Source organism: Simochromis diagramma, unplaced genomic scaffold (assembly GCF_900408965.1).
Source record: "Simochromis diagramma unplaced genomic scaffold, fSimDia1.1 OVJJ01000315.1, whole genome shotgun sequence".
NCBI lineage: Eukaryota > Metazoa > Chordata > Actinopteri > Cichliformes > Cichlidae > Simochromis > Simochromis diagramma.
Window position 1 is genome coordinate 165,258 of NW_024386863.1, and position 19,973 is coordinate 185,230.

At 45.7% G+C, this 19,973-nt stretch overlaps 1 protein-coding gene across 3 annotated transcripts; it reads right to left on the minus strand.

The window, feature by feature from the left end:
- Positions 1-6,494: 6,494 nt before the first annotated feature.
- Positions 6,495-19,433, minus strand: LOC120733269 (H-2 class II histocompatibility antigen, I-E beta chain-like). 3 transcript variants are annotated; one of them, XM_040031368.1, is made up of 6 exons: positions 19,331-19,433; positions 15,283-15,555; positions 9,852-10,065; positions 7,292-7,359; positions 7,063-7,213; positions 6,495-6,881 (listed from the first exon to the last, which is right to left on the minus strand). In XM_040031368.1, the coding sequence occupies exons 1-5, from the start codon at positions 19,383-19,385 to the stop codon at positions 7,086-7,088; spliced, it is 738 nt and encodes a 245-aa protein (XP_039887302.1). In that variant the 5' UTR covers positions 19,386-19,433; the 3' UTR covers positions 6,495-6,881; positions 7,063-7,085. The 3 variants fall into 3 exon arrangements, with proteins under 3 accessions (XP_039887302.1, XP_039887303.1, XP_039887301.1); XM_040031369.1 differs by having other exon boundaries at positions 6,495-7,201; XM_040031367.1 differs by having other exon boundaries at positions 6,495-7,213.
- Between the last annotated feature and the right edge of the window lie 540 nt (positions 19,434-19,973).

Here is a 19,973-nt window from a genome sequence, read left to right on the forward strand (position 1 = left end):
ACACACAAACTCACACACACACACACACACACACACACACACACACACACAAACTCACACACACACTCACACACACACACACTCACACACTCACACACACACACTCACTCACACACACACACACACATTTATGCACACACACACACACACACTCACACACACACTCACACACTCACACTCACACACACACAAACTCACACACACACTCATTTATGCACACTCACACACACACAAACTCACACACACACACACACACTCACTCACACACACACACACACAAACACACACACACTCACACACACACTCATTTATGCACACTCACACACACACACACTCACACACACACACACACTCACTCACACACACAGACACACACACACACACACACACACACACACACTCATTTATGCACACACACACACACACTCATTTATGCACACACACTGTCTCACACACACACACACACACACACACACACACACACACACACACACACACACACACACACACACACACACACACACACTCATTTATGCACACACACACACACACACACACACACACACACACACACACACTCACACACACACACACACACACACACACTCATTTATGCACACACACACACACACACACACACACACACTCACACACACACACACTCACACACTCACACACACACACACACACACACACACACACACACACTCACACACACATTTATGCACACTCACACACACACACACACAAACAAACACACACACACTCTCACACAGAGTTGAGATAGTTTGATGAGCGGCTCGTTGTATAATGACATGAATTAGTTATAAATGAAACTCTTGAAATATTGAAATAAATTCCTTATAAAAGCTGACTGAGTCTCCTCCATGTTGGATCCTGCGTGTTCGTGCACAGCTGACTGCTGACTCCGCCCATCAGCTGAAAGTCCTGACGAACATAAATTTATTATTGATTATATGACCAAGGTGGTGTCATAGATACTGATGGAGCTGAGGACCTGCACGTTTAACCACAGGTGATAAATATGAGTGAACACGCCTCACATGAAACCTGTTCAGCAGACCAACAATCTGCAGGTCATCTATGAATCTAATCACAGGTCATTTTCTGCTACAGAAATGATCCCTATTAGTGCCAACTGTATGTATGCTGAACTAGTGAGGTTACAAAGTAGGGTGGGTGTAAAAAGGATCTGAAGATTTGTCCATTCATTTGAATGGAAATAAAAAGTAATAACAAGTTTAATATTTTAAAAAGTTTAAAAGCTACAGAATGAACAGTAATAGTGGTGTAGTCTTAAAAAGCTGCATGTTTGGATACCAGAACAGTTTCTGGAGAACAAAGTGTGCAGGAGAAACTCCAGTGTGAATGCTGACAGACAAACAGACTGGTTCTTCTATCAATCTGAGCACTCAAAGCACTTTATACAACTAAGGAGCTTGGAAAGAAAAGCGTCTGGACTTCTTTAAGTTGCTTGAAGATGTTTCACCTCTCATCTGAGAAGCTGTTTGCCACAGCTGTCCTGGTGCACACTTTTTTTCTTAGGCGCACCTGCATAAAAGTTAGGCGAGAGAGACAAAACCTGCATCTCAGAATCTAGCGCAAAAAAGACGTAAACACAAAGCACAGACCCGACGCATCAGAAACAGTGAGCTGTCGGCTTTCAGCCCCGACGGCGCGTCCGTGTGCGGGCTGTTGAGTGAGAAAGCCGAGAAAGAGAAAGCTGATTCTGATGCGTCGGGTCCGCTCTGTGTTTACGTCTTTGTGTGGAGTCCGTGTACCTGCTCTCATTTGCTGTTTGGTGGTTGTTGAAATAGTTTTTGAGCTTTATTGCTTCATTCAAGCTTACTCACCTCTCTCTATCCACCTGTACTTTCAACTGGACCACGGCCAATCAGAGAGGTCCCGCCCCTGACTATCCCTGTCTGATCTCTGATTGGTTTCGACTTTGGGTCACAGTCAGCCAGGGTTTAAGGTGAGCTCATTGTGAAACCTAGCTCCACTCTATCATATGATTTCCTGAGGTCAGATGGCCCAGGATGTGAGTGGGTGTTAAGGCGTCTGGGGAGGGAACTCAAAACTGGATGGCCTGTATTTATATAGTGCCTTACTAGTCCCTAAGGACCCCAAAGCGCTTTACATATCCAGTCATCCACCCATTCACGCACACATTCACACACTGGTGATGGCAGCTACATTGTAGCCACAGCCACCCTGGGGCACACTGACAGACAGGATTATAGATGGCAGAGAGTTGGTGTAGTAAATCACCACCTCTGTTCAAAGATGGTCGCTAACAGTAGACATAGATGGCTTCTTTTTTTTCCTTCCAAGCTCCTTAGACCCTTACGATGTAACTCCAGCCCAGCCCATGCAGCAGTATATTAATGACTAACCTCGTATTGTGGATGGATTATCTCAGTTGTTCTCCTGACTGAAGTTTGGTCCGTTTACAGCATCCTGCCATGTGATTGCATTTGTCCCTGACCATCAGGAACCCTCATGTTAACTTTTATTAAGTCCTCAGTTCGTTAGCGATCACACAGCACATAATTATATACCAGGCAGCCCAACTTCAGTAACCCTACAAATGTCACTGCTGTTTACTCTCCTGTCCTTATTTATGTTGAGATTGATAGCAGAGCTGTACGTTTTAATTTGTTTCTTAAATCTCTCAACCTGCTGAAATTCTCTGCCAACACAGAGGAGATTCTCAGGAGGAAAGCATCGTGACCTTCTCCATCACCTGCTGATTCCACTCCCTCAGCCTTCATACAGGAACAGACTGCAGCACACTGCATCAGTGTGCTCTAAAATCATTGGCCTGTCTGTCAGAACTCTGGCTCAGGTTTTCAGCCCACAGGCCCTTAGACAGGCCCGTTTCGAAACAAACGAAACACAAAGAGCCAGAAACCAAAACGGCAAACACAGGAGCCCAGAAAACAACTCAAAGAAAACCAACCAAACAAAAAAGGGTCACAAAAGGTACAGGCGGCCAGTAAAACTGTTCCGAAAAAAGTTCAGGGGGCCGGCGTGGAGGTTGACAGCACAAAAGTCCAAACCCGGGCAGTTCAGGAGGCCGACCGTGTGAAAAGCAATGGTGGCGATGCAGGCGAAGTCGGTCTGGAGGCAGGCCGCGCAGAGGGAAGCGGCGGCGATGCAGGCGAAGGAGATCCGGAGGCTAGCCTCGCAGAGGGCAGCGGTGGCGATGCAGGCGAAGGAGGTCCGGAGGCTGGCCTCGCAGAGGGCAGCGGTGGCGATGCAGGCGAAGGAGGTCCGGAGGCTGGCCTCGCAGAGGGCAGCGGTGGCGATGCAGGCGAAGGAGGTCTGGAGGCTGGCCTCGCAGAGGGCAGCGGTGGCGACTGGGCAGGTCCGGAGGCTGGCCGGGTGGTAACAAAACTGAGAATACAAAATAAGCTCACGCAGACAGAACACACAGCAAGATGAGGGTAGATAAGGGTAGTCTAAGGAGCTTGGAAGAAAAGCGTCTGGACTTGTTCGCGGTCCGCGACACGGACACTTCTTCTTCTTCTTCATCTTCTTCTTCTTCTTCTTCTTCTTCTCTCAAAAACTGAAAAAAGCTTGATAACATTTATCCCCTGACTCCTTCTGTACTAACCCTACAAGATCAAGCTTCAAAGCAATGCTACTGAGATTTTGGACCAACCGTCTCCTCTATACCGTATATTTCTGACACTGCAAAATAACATGCTCCAAAGTTTCATCCTCTGCACAATAATCACGTTTCCCCGAGGCATGCTTCCCTATCAAGAACAGTGTGGAATTCAAACCGTATGTCCAAATCTCAGTCTTGACACCACCACCTCCTCTCGCCTACTCCTTCTTGTGGCTCTCCTCACTCCCACCCCCCTTTGGATTTTATATAACCACCTTCCCCTCCTGTCTTCTTCCCACGGTTTCTGCCATCTACCCCTCATTTCTAGCTTAATAATACTCTTTACTTCCTCCTGACCAAAATTCACCGCCAGATCATCTCTCTCATGATTAGTGGCTGCCTTTGCTAACCTGTCCGCTGCTTCATTCCCCCTTACCCCAGTGAGCCAGGACCCATACAAACACTACTGACAGACCCATCGTATATATCCTGAAAAGAGTTTGCTGAACCTCTAATAAAATATCTGACCTACCTTTCGAGTGACCAGTCTGTATGTAGCCTGGTTAACTAAAATGGAAATTATTATTATTAATTTACCACTCGGCTACATGTAGACAAAACCAAGGCTGCACTTGAATCTGAACAAATAATCGTTTTCAACGGCCTCAAATCTTCCACCCACTGTACTGCTAATAGAATTGCTAACATTTCTCCTGTAAACACAGACAATCCATTAATAATTCTCTTCCCAATCTTTACCATAAAGTCCAGAATTACTATTGCCACCCCCCACTTGACTAGCTATATATAAATCAGGCCTAACGAGACAAAGGAAGCACAACCAGACACATTAACATGAGACACAGACTTTCAAAGTAAAACAGGAAACATAACACAGGCTGAACTTACAGACACAAACTCACAGGCAGGCACTGCAACAGAGGGAACAGAGACGTAAACCATAAGACAGAACTCTAACAAAGAAACCAAAGACTAGAAACGATAAATAATATAATAAACTCAAAACTCCGGGTCAACGACCCAGGCATCCTCACAGTTTTAAACACTTCAGTGTTAATCGTTTTGTTGTTTCAGTTGTTTGAACAAAGTCACTGTGTGAATATGTCAGCTGACATTCATTGTTGTACACAAACTGATATCCTGTGATTTATCTCTGCTTTAATCCTGTGATACAGTCAGTGTTGTTGGATAAACCCCGGCCTTTTAATAAAATGTTCACGCCTGGTTTCATTGGTATCATATCCACCCAGAAATCTCGAGTTCATCATTTTGGTAGCTTCCCTTCATTGGCTTCCTGTTAAATCCAGAATTGAATTCAAAATCCTGCTCCTCACATACAAGGTCTTAAATAATCAGGCCCCATCTTATCTTAATGACCTTGTAGTACCATATCACCCTATTAGAGCACTTCGCTCTCGCTCTGCAGGCCTACTTGTTGTTCCTAGAGTATTTAAAAGTAGAATGGGAGGCAGAGCCTTCAGTTTTCAGGCCCCTCTTCTGTGGAACCAGCTTCCAGTTTGGATTCAGGAGACAGACACTATCTCTACTTTCAAGATTAGGCTTCAAACTTTCCTTTTTGCTAAAGCATATAGTTAGGGCTGGACCAGGTGACCCTGAATCCTCCCTTAGTTATGCTGCAATAGACGTAGGCTGCCGGGGATTCCCATGATGCATTGAGTTTTTCCTTTCCAGTCACCTTTCTCACTCACTATGTATTAACAGACCTCTCTGCATTGAATCATATCTGTTATTAACCTCTGTCTCTCTTCCACAGCATGTCTTCATCCTGTCTTCCTTCTCTCACCCCAACCAATCTCAGCAGATGGCCCCGCCCCTCCCGGAGCCTGGTTCTGCCGGAGGTTTCTTCCTGTTAAAAGGGAGTTTTTCCTTCCCACTGTCGCCAAAGTGCTGCTCATAGGGGGTCATATGATTGTTGGGTTTTTCTCTGTATCTATGAAGCGCCTTGAGGCGACTTTTGTTGTGATTTGGCGCTATATAAATAAAATTGAATTGAATTTAATTTAATTTTGCCCTGACATCATTATCTGAACATTAAAACTGCAGCAATGTTAAAATGAATAATGAAAGGACTTTGTTGGCTTCTTTTAAGGTACAGAATATAAATTTTAAATATATGTTTACGTGATTAACTTTGACCAAATTGTTATCAACTGATTGTGAGTTATTTTTTATATTCAGTATAAATCTAATTGTGTGGTGGATCACAAATTTACTTATTAGGTAAAAATCATACTCAGTCTTTTTTATTTTTATGACTTGTTGTCTTATGTGCAGCACTTTGTGATTCTATCTAGAAAGGTGCTATATAATTAAAATTTAAATAATTAATTAATTAATTTATTTATTTATTTTTATCGGTGGCACGGTGGTTAGCACTGTTGCCGCACAGCAAGAAGGTCCTGAGTTCAATACCAACATCAGGCCGGGGTCTTTCTGTGTGGAGTTTGCATGTTCTCCCCGTGTTTGTGGGTTCCCTTCAGGTACTCCGGCTTCCTCCCACCGTCCAAAGACATGCAGCTTGTGAGGATAGGTTAATTGGATAATCCAAATTGTCACTAGCTGTGAATGTGCGAATGAATGTGAGTGTGAATGGTTGTCTGTCCCTGTGTCCCTGCCTCTCGCCCTCTGACAGCTGGGATAGGCTCCAGCGCCTCACTGCGACCCTGAAAAGGATAAGCAGAAGCGAATGGATGGATGGATGGATAATTTATTTATTTACTTAAACTGGTTAAAACTGGTCTACAGACTGGTTTCTGTGACAATAATTCAATCCTCAGGTTGACATTAACAGGATGCAGGTAAACAAACACACAGCTCAAAGTTTGAGTCATTTATTTTGCAACAATGACCTCCAGTAAAAATCTGTCATCTATGGTAATCAGAACAGCAGAAAAACCCAAATCATTCAGACACATGGATTAAAGGGATTACATCACATGGATTAAACAGCAGACGTGCACATAAAGCATCAAACACAAGAGTCCATCTTAAACATGGTCCAAAAGCTTCCCAGTAAAACCACAACAACCACTAACAACACTGAGATGGTCCTGGATCGGTTTAGAGTCCAGACAGAGATCATCATCATCATCATCATCATCATCATCATCATCATCAGTCTGCTGAACACAGGAAACAGCAGATTTTATAACATCAGACAGAACCAGGACCCAGGCTCAGTTACTGGGAACCAGAACAAGACCTGAAAGAAGAAGAGATGAGGACACAGTCACCAACACACTCTGAAAACAAACCATGGACACTGGTTTTAACAGATCAATTGCAATGATTCAGTAAAGTTTCATGTTTCAGGGCCTGAACCAGGTCTGAGAGTCCTCCAGAAAACAGTAAAAACCTGTGTTTGAAACATTAATGTAACTAACAGTTGTCTGGTTCTAAACTGGTTTCAGGTATGAACTGGTCTGTAGTAGATGAATCCAGCCAGAGATAAGATCAGACCCAGGATCAGTCCTGAGGCTCCGATGGCGAGCTTGTTCCTCTCTGACTCAGGCATGGACGAGTCTGAGGAGGGATCTGAGTCACACAGGTGAGAGTCAGACAGGTAGGTATGTACAGGTGTGTACAGGTGTGTAGATACAGACAGGTATTTACCCCAGTCAGTGATCAGAGGTTTCTCCAGGCTGGCGTGCTCCACCTTACAGGAGATCTTCTCTCCAGACCTTCAACACAAACATCAGTGACTCTCAGATCGTAAACTTTTAACATTTAAACTTGCAGACCTCATATTAAAAATTGTTCAGGTTTCCATCATCAGAAATGGCGCTCCTGGACCTCATTCTACATAGCTTGGCAAGAAAAGCGTCTGGACTTCTTTAAGTTGCTTGAAGACGTTTCACCTCTCATCCGAGAAGCTTCTTCAGTTCTAAGGTCAAATGGTGGAGAGTCCCAGATTTAAACCTAGTGGGAGTTTCCCCCCACAGAGGGACAAAAGGACCCCCTGATGATCCTCTACCTAATCAGATGAGCCGAGGTGTGAAAACGAGTGTGGGTCACAATCAGCCAGGGTTTCGGGTGAGCTCATTGTGAAACCTGGCCTCACCTTATCATGCGAATTCCTGAGGTCAGATGGCCCAGGATGTGAGTGGGCGTTAAGGCGTCTGGGAAGGATCTCAAAACTGGATTATAGATGGCAGAGAGTTGGTGTCGTAAACCCCGCCTCTGTTCAAAGATGGTCGCACACAGTGGACATAGATGCTTCTTTCACTCCTCTTTCAAACCATCTGTCCTCTCTGTCCAAAATGTGAACATTGGCATCCTCGAAAGAGTGTCCTTTATCCTTAAGATGCAGATGGACTGCTGAGTCTTGTCCTGTGGAGGTGGCTCTTCTGTGTTGTGCCATGCGCTTGTGAAGTGGCTGTTTGGTCTCTCCAATGTAGAGGTCTGGGCATTCCTCGCTGCACTGTACAGCATACACCACGTTGTTAAGTTTGTGTTTTGGCGTTTTGTCTTTCGGGTGAACCAGTTTCTGTTTGAGGGTTTGAAAATCATAATAATGGATTGCATTTATACAGCGCTTTTCAGGGCCCTTAAAGCACTTTACAATGCCACTATTTATTCACTCTCGCATTCACACACTGGTTGAGGCAGCTACAGTTGTAGCCACAGCTGCCCTGGGGCAGACTGACAGAAGCGAGGCTGCCATATCGTGCCATCGACCCCTCTGTTTTGAGATCCCTTCCCAGACGCCTTAACGCCCACTCACATCCTGGGCCCTCTGACCTCAGGAAACCACATGATAGAGTGGGGCCAGGTTTCACAATGAGCTCACCCAAAACTCTGGCTGATTGGGACCCACACCCGTTTTCACACCTCGGCTCATTTCATTAGATAGAGGATCATCAGGGGGTCCTTTTGTCCCTCTGTGGGGGGAAACTCCCACTAGGTTTATATCTGGGACTCTCCACCATTTGACCTTAGAACTGAAGAAGCTTCTCGGATGAGAGGTGAAACGTCTTCAAGCAACTCAAAGAAGTCCAGACGCTTTTCTTTGCAAGCTCCATAGACTACGATGACCTGGATGACTGAGAACCTTCACAGACATGCGTCTGTCCTTCTTATCCTCCCTCGCTGGTGTCTGGTCTTCTTTTCTCTGCCTCTTTGCTGACTTTAAGAACGCCCATTTAGGATAGCCGCACGTTTTGAGTGCTTCCTTTACATGTGTGTATTCCTTCTTTTTTCCTTCAGGCTTAGAGGGAACATGTTCTGCCCGGTGGTGTAGGGTCCTAATTACTCCAAGTTTGTGTTCCAGAGGGTGATGGGAGTCAAAGAGGAGGTACTGGTCCGTGTGTGTGGGCTTCCGGTAAACTTCGATGTTGAGGTTGCTGTTCTCTTCAATGTGCACAGCGCAGTCCAGGAAAGGCAAACAGTCGTCCTTTGTGTCTTCCCTGGTGAACTTGATGTTTTTATCCACAGCGTTAATGTGCGCAGTGAAGGATTCCACTTCTTGTGTCTTGATTTTGACCCAGGTGTCGTCCACATATCTGTACCAGTGGCTGGGTACTCTTCCTTTGAAAGAGCCAAGAGCCTTCCTTTCCACTTCCTCCATGTAAAGGTTGGCTACAATAGGTGACACGGGGGAGCCCATGGAAAAGCCATGTTTTTGTCTGTAAAAGCCTCCGTTGTATTTGAAATATGTAGTGGTGAGGCAGAGGTCTAACAGTGTGCTGATCTGATCGGGTGTGAAGTTGGTCCTGTCCTCCAAGGAGCTGTCTTCTTGTAGTCGTTTTCTGACAGTCTCCACGGCCTCCGTGGTGGGTATGCAAGTAAAGAGGGAGACTACATCAAAGGACACCATGGTTTCATCTGGATCCAGGGTAAGTTTCTGGACCTTGTCGGTGAAGTCGGTGGAGTTCTTGATGTGGTGTGGGGTGTTCCCCACGAGAGGAGCAAGGATGGTAGCAAGGTGTTTTGCAATGTTATAAGTGGCTGAGTTTATGCTATGCATTTTATGCAGGGTATGGCATCGCCTGGGTAAAGGCTGTGATATGTGAGGCGGTCAATGATTTTGTCCTTTTCAAAGTCTTGAAGGCAAGCTATAACTTTCTTTTTGTAGCTGCTTGTGGGGTCTCGCTTTAAGGCTTCATAGGTATTGTTGTCACTGAGGAGAGTAGTGATCTTTGTATGGTAATCCGGAGTATACTGGAGTGCTCACCTGGGTGTGTACTCCAGGTGTGAGTGGGTCTGGTAGTACCAATCACCATCTGCCATCTCCTCAGTGGAAGTGACATCAGAGGTGACTTCCTGTCCATCTCTCAGCCAGCTCACTTTGATCTTACTGGGAAAGAAGTCATAGACGCTGCAGACCAACATGGCAGGATGCTGACTGTAAGCAGGTGTTGTGGAGTGAAGTTTGACGTACGGCTTAACTAGAGGATATTATGAGTTTCTGTTATTGTTATTATCATATCATCAGGGATGATTGTATACATGTGCATTAATAAAGATACTGTCAACAGCAGAGTCACATATAAGCAGTCTGACATCAGATGATGAATCAGCTGTGAGGAGAAACATCATCAGGCTGTAAACATTATTATTATAAAGTAAGACATGCAGAGCTGCATGTGCTGGAAATCTACCAGACTTGAACCAGTGAAACCAGTGTGAACTAGAGCTGGGCGATATGAGATTTTTTCATATCACGATATGTTTTTTTCATTTCAGGCGATAACGATATCTATCACGATATCAGCCAAATAACTATATTTGTAAGATTTAAATGTGCCGTTGCTCACAAGTAAAATGTGAAATATTCAGCAGCTTGTTTTTATTTAAATATTTATTTCCCATAATAAGTTCAACAGGGTAGATGTACTTAAGGAACATGAGACTTTTTCAGATAAATAAAGGCAAATATTGCAAACTACACAAAAGGCAGCCACTAAAGCGTTTAAGTTTCAAAATAGAACAAACGAAACAGACTAAACTGTCAATTCCACTTAGAAACAAAATATTAATTCTAAAAATAAATCTTAGTTTGTTTTACAGAAGAACAGACAAAACTGACTAACTTTTGTCAATATCAAATAAACTGAGAACTAAAAGGAAATTCTCAATCTCTCCTTGTCTGTGAAGGTTCTCAGTCATCCAGGTCATCGTAGTCAAAGGAGCGTGCAAAGAAAAGCGTCTGGACTTCTTTAAGTTGCTTGAAGACGTTTCACCTCTCATCCGAGAAGCTTCTTCAGTTCTAAGGTCAAATGGTGGAGAGTCCCAGATATAAACCTAGTGGGAGTGACCCCCACAGAGGGACAAAAGGACCCCCTGATGATCCTCTAATCACCTGAGCCAAGGTGTGAAATTGGGTGCGGGCCCCAATCAGCCAGAATTTCAGGTGGGTTCATTGTGAAACCTGGCCTCACCTTGTCATGCGAATTCCTGAGGTCAGATGGCCCAGGATGTGAGTGGGCGTTAAGGCGTCTGGGAGGGATCTCAAAACTGGATTATAGATGGCAGAGAGTTGGTGTCGTAAACCCCGCCTCTGTTCAAAGATGGTTGCTCACAGTGGACATAGATGGCTTCTTTCACTCCTTTTTCAAACCATCTGTCCTCTCTGTCCAAAATGTGAACATTGGCATCCTCAAAGAGTGTCCTTTATCCTTAAGATGCAGATGGACTGCTGAGTCTTGTCCTGTGGAGGTGGCTCTTCTATGTTGTGCCATGCGCTTGTGAAGTGGCTGTTTGGTCTCTCCGATGTAGAGGTCTGGGCATTCCTCGCTGCACTGTACAGCAAACACCACGTTGTTAAGTTTGTGTTTTGGCGTTTTGTCTTTCGGGTGAACCAGTTTCTGTCTGAGTGTGTTGCTGGGTCTGAAATACACCGGGATGTCATGCTTGGAGAAAACTCTCCTGAGTTTCTCTGATACACCGGCTACATAGGGGATGACAATGTTGTTGCGTCTGTCCTTCTTATCCTCCCTCGCTGGTGTCTGGTCTTCTTTTCTGTGCCTCTTTGCTGACTTTAAGAACGCCCATTTAGGATAGCCGCACGTTTTGAGTGCTTCCTTTACATGTGTGTGTTCCTTCTTTTTTCCTTCAGGTTGAGAGGGAACATGTTCTGCCCGGTGGTGTAGGGTCCTAATTACTCCAAGTTTGTGTTCCAGAGGGTGATGGGAGTCAAAGAGGAGGTACTGGTCCGTGTGTGTGGGCTTCCGGTAAACTTCGATGTTGAGGTTGCCGTTCTCTTCAATGTGCACAGCGCAGTCCAGGAAAAGCAGACAGTTGTCCTTTGTGTCTTCCCTGGTGAACTTGATGTTTTTATCCACGTTCTCTAGCGTGCACATTGAAGAGAACGGCAAACTCAACATCGAAGTTTACTGGAAGCCCACACACACGGACCAGTACCTCCTTTTTGACTCCCATCACCCTCTGGAACACAAACTTGGAGTAATTAGGACCCTACACCACCGGGCAGAACATGTTCCCTCTCAACCTGAAGGAAAAAAGAAGGAACACACACATGTAAAGGAAGCACTCAAAACGTGCGGCTATCCTAAATGGGCGTTCTTAAAGTCAGCAAAGAGGCACAGAAAAGAAGACCAGACACCAGCGAAGAAGGATAAGAAGGACAGACGCAACAACATTGTCATCCCCTATGTAGCCGGTGTATCAGAAAAACTCAGGAGAGTTTTCTCCAAGCATGACATCCCAGTGTATTTCAGACCCAGCAACACACTCAGACAGAAACTGGTTCACCCGAAAGACAAAACGCCAAAACACAGACTTAACAACGTGGTGTATGCTGTACAGTGCAGCGAGGAATGCCCAGACCTCTACATTGGAGAGACCAAACAGCCACTTCACAAGCGCATGGCACAACACAGAAGAGCCACCTCCACAGGACAAGACTCAGCAGTCCATCTGCATCTTAAGGATAAAGGACACTCTTTGAGGATGCCAATGTTCACATTTTGGACAGAGAGGACAGATGGTTTGAAAGAGGAGTGAAAGAAGCATCTATGTCCACTGTGAGCGACCATCTTTGAACAGAGGCGGGGGTTTACGACACCAACTCTCTGCCATCTATAATCCAGTTTTGAGATCCCTTCCCAGACGCCTTAACGCCCACTCACATCCTGGGCCATCTGACCTCAGGAATTCGCATGACAAGGTGAGGCCAGGTTTCACAATGAACCCACCTGAAACTCTGGCTGTTTGGGGCCCGCACCCAATTTCACACCTTGGCTCAGGCGATTAGAGGATCATCAGGGGGTCCTTTTGTCCCTCTGTGGGGGGAAACTCCCACTAGGTTTAAATCTGGGACTCTCCACCATTTGACCTTAGAACTGAAGAAGCTTCTCGGATGAGAGGTGAAACGTCTTCAAGCAACTTAAAGAAGTCCAGACGCTTTTCTTTGCAAGCTCCTTTGACTCAATCTCTCCTTGTTGTATAGCTGAGCTTTTTAAACAGTTTTAACAGTTACTTTAGTCTGACAAAAGCCGAATGACGAATTAGCGCTTCCAGTCAGAGACTGAGGCTACGTCCACACGTACACGGGTGTTTTTGAAAACGGAGATTTTCCGTTTTCGTTTTGAAAAATAATCCCGTCCACACATAAAGGCAGAAATGAAGGAAAACGCTGCTATGAACATGCCAAAGCAGCAGATGGCGCTAGATTCCTAACCGTGCAGAAATGTTGGCCAATCAGAAGGCTAGAAGCCTAGGTGGGAAAAAGTAAACAAAGCTGCGGCATAGAAGCAGAACCAGTCGTATGTGTGGACGGACAGTAACTGTGTGTATATGTAAGCATTTAAACACTGCAGAGAGTAGAATTAACAGTAACAGTATTGTAGAAATTCATTTCACCGAAACAATAACGTGGCGCACAGTGTGACGCATGCACCAGTTTATTGTATTTCCAGACTTGCTTTCGGCACATTTACAGTGCACGCTACTCTGTTTTTTGTCAGACTTGAAATAGCAGAAATACCTTCACACTACGGAACTTCTATGGCTCTTCCGTTCGACAATCTCTCCGGCATTGGAACCATCATCTGTTTTCTCTTCGGTCACGCTCGGTTGAATTTTCTAGTCGGCACACTCATTTCCTCCATTACGCGCTGGCTCCATTACCCGCTGGCTGCTTCCCAAACAAACACACGTGCAGCTTGGCACTTGTGCTGTACGTAACAAGTCACGCGACGTGACGCTGCGGCTGTGATTGGTTCGGCTCTGCGCTACTTAATTTGGATTGGCTGACCTTTTTTTTTTTTTTTTTTTTTAAGCGGACAAGAGCGGCGAGGTCTATCGCGATAGCTTAATTTCTCTATCGAGTAAAAGTTATATCGCGATACATATCGTTATCGTTCTATCGCCCAGCTCTAGTGTGAACCATCAGTGAACTGTTGCTCCTGAAGATCAGCTGCTGTGGTTTGAAAGTAAAATCTGACACATGGAGACCTGATGATAAACTATCGCTATAGATCATCCACACATAGATGAACCCAGCCTGCTTTCACTCTGTTTAATATATCAACATGAAACTAAAGGACTGAATCCACAGCTGGTTCCAGTTTGAAATTCTGCTCATCCAGCTGTTTGATTCCTGAACAGAAATTATAGAGTGGGGGGGAGGGAGTCTGGTCAGACTGTAGCATCCAGAGCCAGTAGGGGGCGCTCTGTCGGTGTATTTGATCGTATTGATCCACAAGTCACACACAGATGGGTCACAAAACAGCTGCTGGCTGATGGAGGAAAATGCTCTGCTCTCCTGCTCACTGCACAGAGACGAAGTCACTCCTGTAAACAGCCTGGTCAACACTCGTGGTGCATTTATGTGCACTCGTAAATCTAGTCATCTATAGCCCAAAAGCAGAAGATGCAGAATCAGTTTCCACTCTCAGACAGCTTCCCTTCCACAGGAGGTCTGAGCTGGTTCTCCTCATGTTCCTCTGTGCTGCTGCTACGAGCTGATTTCATTCAAGTAAGTCAAGTTTATTCATTGAGTCCTTTTCACAAGCAAACAGTCACAAAATGCTGAAATAAATATGAACATTAAATGCCAAAATAGCCAATGAATTATTTAAAAAGACAGGGGAAAATATCTGTGTGTGTTTCCTCTGGGTTATAATGGGAACTTTACAATTGTTTCAGTATATTTAATAGCTCCACTGTTACACTGAGTCAAAGATCTGAGCTGTAAATGTGTGCAGGTGTGAAGCTGCTACACAAGCTCTGAAAGTCAGAATCAATAAATAAACTGCAGACGGTCTTCAAACAAACATCAGTGTTTCTCAATTTTGTTTGAATTAAAATAAATGAATTAGAAGATAAGAAGGAAAAAGTGTTTTATCAACCTGTCAGGCTGCTTCATGCTGTTAGAAATATTTATATGGAAATATTTAAAAATAAATATGAGCAATATTTCAGCTTAAAGAGGTTTAATGAATCATCACTGTGTTATAATGAACAGCTGCAGTTGCTTGTCTCACCAGCAGGGAGCGCCACAGACTGAGGTTAGAGTGTTCAGAGTCAGTGATTTATCACAGTTATTGATCACCAGAGTCTGACCTGCAGCTGTGAGTCCATCATGAATGATTCAGAGTAACATGAACACCTGATGATGTCACACAGACCAGCACACTCACCTGATTTAGTCAGAATGTTCTTGTACCAGACACCAATGTTGTTATGGCAGTACCTCTCCTTCTCAGCTCTCGCTGCAGCCAGCCGTCCTGGATGACTGTTAAAGTACTTTGCCTGCTTCACTCCAAAGTCAGTGTATCCAACAAACTTCCCCACATCGCTGTCAAACCTGGCATACTCGATCTTGTTGTAATAGTAAGCTCTGATGTACTTGATGTCCTTCAGCTCAGTGGAGTTAAAGTCACAGCGAGACACTACATACATTTTGAATCCATCTGAGGACAAACAGAACATCAGACTGTGAGCTGATCATACCTGCTGTGTACAGATGTACAAATAACTTATGTTGATCATGTATACATCAGAATCAGAATCAGAATGGGGTTTATTGCCAGATGTTGAGGTTTACAACATTAGGAAATTGCTGCGGTGCTTCAGTGCAAACAATAAGAATTAAAGTGCTATGTAGAAAGAAAGATATGTGCATGAGATATACATGAGATATATACATGAGAATAAGACTTATGAGTGCTACGTGGAAAGATATATACATGAGTGCAGGTGGTGATCAGTGCCAAACATGAAATGATGCAGTGACACAGCGTAGGGTCATGTGTTAGTGGCGGGGACAGTCATGTGGTTATTGTTCATGTGTCCAACAGCAGAGGGGAAGAAACTGTTCTTATGGCGAGAGGTTCTGGTGCGAATGGACCGGAGCCTCCTGCCTGAGGGGAGCAGGTCAAACAGACTGTGTCCAGGGTGAGAAGGGTCAGCTGAGATCCGAGCTGCACGCCGCAATGTCCTGGAGGTGTACAGGTCCTGCAGAGATGGGAGTCTGCAGCCAATCACCTTCTCAGCAGAGCGCACAACACGCTGCAGTCTCTGTTTGTCCCTGATAGTGGCTCCAGCGTACCACACGGTGATGGAGGAGGTGAGGATGGACTCGATGATTGCAGTGTAGAACTGCATCATCGTCCGTGTTGGCAGGTTGAATTTCTTCAGCTGCCTCAGGAAGTACATCCTCTGCTGGGCTTTCTTGATGACGGAGGTGATGGTGGGCTCCCACTTCAGGTCCTGGGTGATGGTGGTACCCAGGAAGCGGAATGAGTCCACAGAGGTGATGGGGGTGTCAGTCAGGATGATGGGGGGGAGTGGAGCTGTGTGCTTCCTGAAGTCCACAATAATCTCCACTGTCTTCTGGGCATTCAGCACCAGGTTGTTGTGGCTGCACCAGGTCACCAGACGTTCAACCTCCCTCCTGTAGGCAGACTCATCCCCGTCCGAGATGAGCCACAATAACGGTGGTGTCATCTGCAAACTTGATTAGCTTGACAGACTGGTGGGTGGAGGTGCAGCAGTTGGTGTACAGGGAGAAGAGCAGAGGAGAAAGAACACAGCCCTGATGGTCCGGGAGTCCGAGACATTCTTTCCCAGCCTCACATGCTGCTTCCTGTCCGTCAGGAAGTCAGTGATCCACCGGCAGATGGGATCAGGCACATTCATCTGGGAAAGCTTGCCTTGGAGATGGTCTGGAAGGATGGTGTTGAAGGCAGAGCTGAAGTCCACAAACAGGATCCTGGCGTAGGTTCCTGGGGAGTCCAGATGCTGCAGGATGAAGTGTAGGGCCATGTTGATGGCGTCGTCTACAGACCTGTTGGCTCTATATGCAAACTGCAGGGGGTCCAGGAGGGGGGCCGTGAGGGTCCTGAGATGGGAGAGAACCAGGCGCTCAAATGACTTCATGACCACAGATGTCAGAGCCACGGGTCTGTAGTCATTTAGTCCAGTGATCCTAGGTTTCTTGGGGACAGGGATTATGGTGGAGGACTTGAAGCAGGCAGGCACATGACATGCCTGCAGTGAGGAGTTGAAGATGCCAGAAAACACTGGGGCCAGCTCGTTTGCACAGTGTCTGAGGGTGGCAGGAGACACGCCGTCTGGGCCGGGAGCTTTCCGAGTATTCAGACTCCTAAACTGCTTCCTCACATCTGCTTCATGAATATGAAGAGTTGTGGTGGGAGGAGGTGGTGTGAAATCCTCTTTTGTGTGGGGTGAGGAGGGGGGTGTTGTAGGTGAACAGTTTGAAGGTGGTGATGGTTCTATGGAGGGGGGAGAGGTGGGGGAATGAGTGTCCAAAGTGCCTCTATTGTTGGGGCCGTTGGAGGTGTGAAGGCTGCCTGATGACTCGTCAAAACGACAGTAGAAGTCGTTGAGGGTGTTGGCCAAGAGCAAGTCATCAGTGGAGTGGGGGGTTTTAGGCTTGTAGTTGGTGATATTCCTAAAACCTTTCCACACAGAGGCCGAGTCATTCTCTGAGATCTGCTGCTGCTGCATCTTCTCAGAGTGCTGATGTTTAGCAATGTCCACTTCTTTAGTGAACCTGTACTTGGCCTCTCTGTAGCAGTCCCTGTCTCCGCTTCTGAACGCCTTTCTCTTTTCCAGCCACAGCTTTTTGAGTTTAGGAGTAAACCAGGGTTTGTCATTGTTATAACTCACCCTGGTGCGTGATGGCACAATGCTGTCCTCACAGAAGTGGATATAGGAGGTGACAGTGTCCGTAAACTCGTCCAAGCTGTTAGAAGCAGCCTTCATTGTGTCCCAGTCTGTAGACTCCAAACACGTGCGAAGCTCCTCCACAGCCTCGTTGCTCCACAGTTTTTTAGTCCTCACGACAGGTTTGGAGAGCTTCAGCCTCTGTCTGTACGCGGGGATTAGGTGGATCATGACGTGATCAGAAAGTCTGAGTGAAGCGCGGGGCACCGCACGATAGGCCCCGCTGATCGTGCTGTAACAGTGGTCTAATGTCCTCTCCTCTCTGGTCGGGCATTTAATGTACTGCTTGTATTTCGGAAGCTCATGGCTCAGATTGGCTTTGTTAAAGTCCCCAAGAGCAATGATGAGAGAGTCCGGGTATGTCCGCTCCATGTGGAGAATCTGCTCCGCGAGTGCGCCCTGAGCTGCCTGCGCATCTGCGTCTGGCGGGATGTAAACAGCGGCCAGGATGAATGAAGCAAACTCCCGCGGAGAATAAAACGGTTTGCAGTGAATAAAAAGATATTCCAGAGAGGGAGAGCAGTGCTGAGCAATCACTGTTACATCTGTGCACCAGCCACTATTGATGTAGAAGCAGACACCTCCACCTTTGGTTTTACCAGAGAGAGTGGCCTGCCGGTCCGCGCGCAGCAGATGAAAGCCCTCCAGCTTGAGCGCGCAGTCCGGGATGTCCTCACTGAGCCACGACTCCGTAAAACATAAGACACAGGAGGAGGCAAAGTCTCTGTTCATGCTTCTCATCAGGGCCAGTTCGTCGATCTTATTCCTGAGTGATCGTACATTAGAAAGGAAGATCCCAGGAAGGGCCGTTCTCAGTCCGCGTCTCCTCAAACGCACGAGTACGCCAGCCCGCTTACCTCTCTTTCGACGTCTCACTTTCCTGGTCAGAGTCAGCAGTAAATCTGCCGCAGATGCGACAAATATTGGAAATAAATCCACAGGCGTTGTAGTCCTGCAGTTAAGGAGCTCTTCTCTGGTGTAAGAATATCCAGAGGAGTGCCCAGACACAGAAGAAATGCACAAAAACAAAACAAAAGTGACGCACTGAAGCACCAGGGCATCCATACGCGGCGCCATCTTGGTAGAGATGGCTAGAGATGGTAGAGATGCTAAGTAGATACATCTATCTACTTAGCACTTTTAATTCTTATTTTTCTCTTTATTTAAGCGTTGTCTGACAGAATGTTTTGCACTAAGTAAATGGTAAAAGGCCTGTATTTGTAAAGTGCTTTACTGGTCCCTAAGGACCCCAAAGCGCTTTACACAACATCCACCCATCCACACACTGGTGATGGCAGCTACATTGTAGCCACAGCCACCCTGGGGCGCACTGACAGAGGCGACTAAGTACCACAGCAAATTCCTAATGTTGTTAACCTGCTCAACATTTGGCAATAAAACCCTTTCTGATTCTGATCATTGATGCATTTATTGATCACTATACTGATTACAGATCAGTGTATCTCTGCAGTGTATTGATCAGTGTATTGATGGTACCTGCTGTGCTGAGGCTGATGAAGAGGAGGCTGAGGCAGAGGAAGAATGAAGCCATGTTCCTGAGTTCTCCTGACAAACTGACTCAGTCTGACTGAGAGCTGCTCTAAAAACAGAGGACAGGTCACATGACCACAGCGTCATCTGTTACCAGGAAGAGTGTGCTGCTTTAAAGCTTTAAAAGCAGAGAGCAGCACTCTGTGACGTCATCAGCACATTTCCTCTTTACTCAAAATCTCCTGTTTTCATTTGTATTCAGTCAGAGCTCATGAATCTAATTACCTGCCAACACATTAAATCAACCACTAATGCACTGCTGTAATAATAATGATAACCTCTCATATTAACAGGGGTCATATTTACACACCTGTCCTCTTCTTCTTCATTAATAATAAGTAACCCGCTCTTTCTCAGTACTTTTGATCAATTGAATTTACTGCATCACACTGTTTATACTTCCTGTCTCTTTCAACTTAAAAGGACAGAAGCACTCTTATTGTGAAACCTTTCTGTGGAGCTCTGATGTTCCTCTGTGTGGACGGCACAGATCTCATGGATATTGGACTGAAAATGCGTCCCAAACATGAAATCTGTTTCTTAGTTAATGTGCAGTGTGATGTATTATGTAGTGTAAATTTATTCAGTT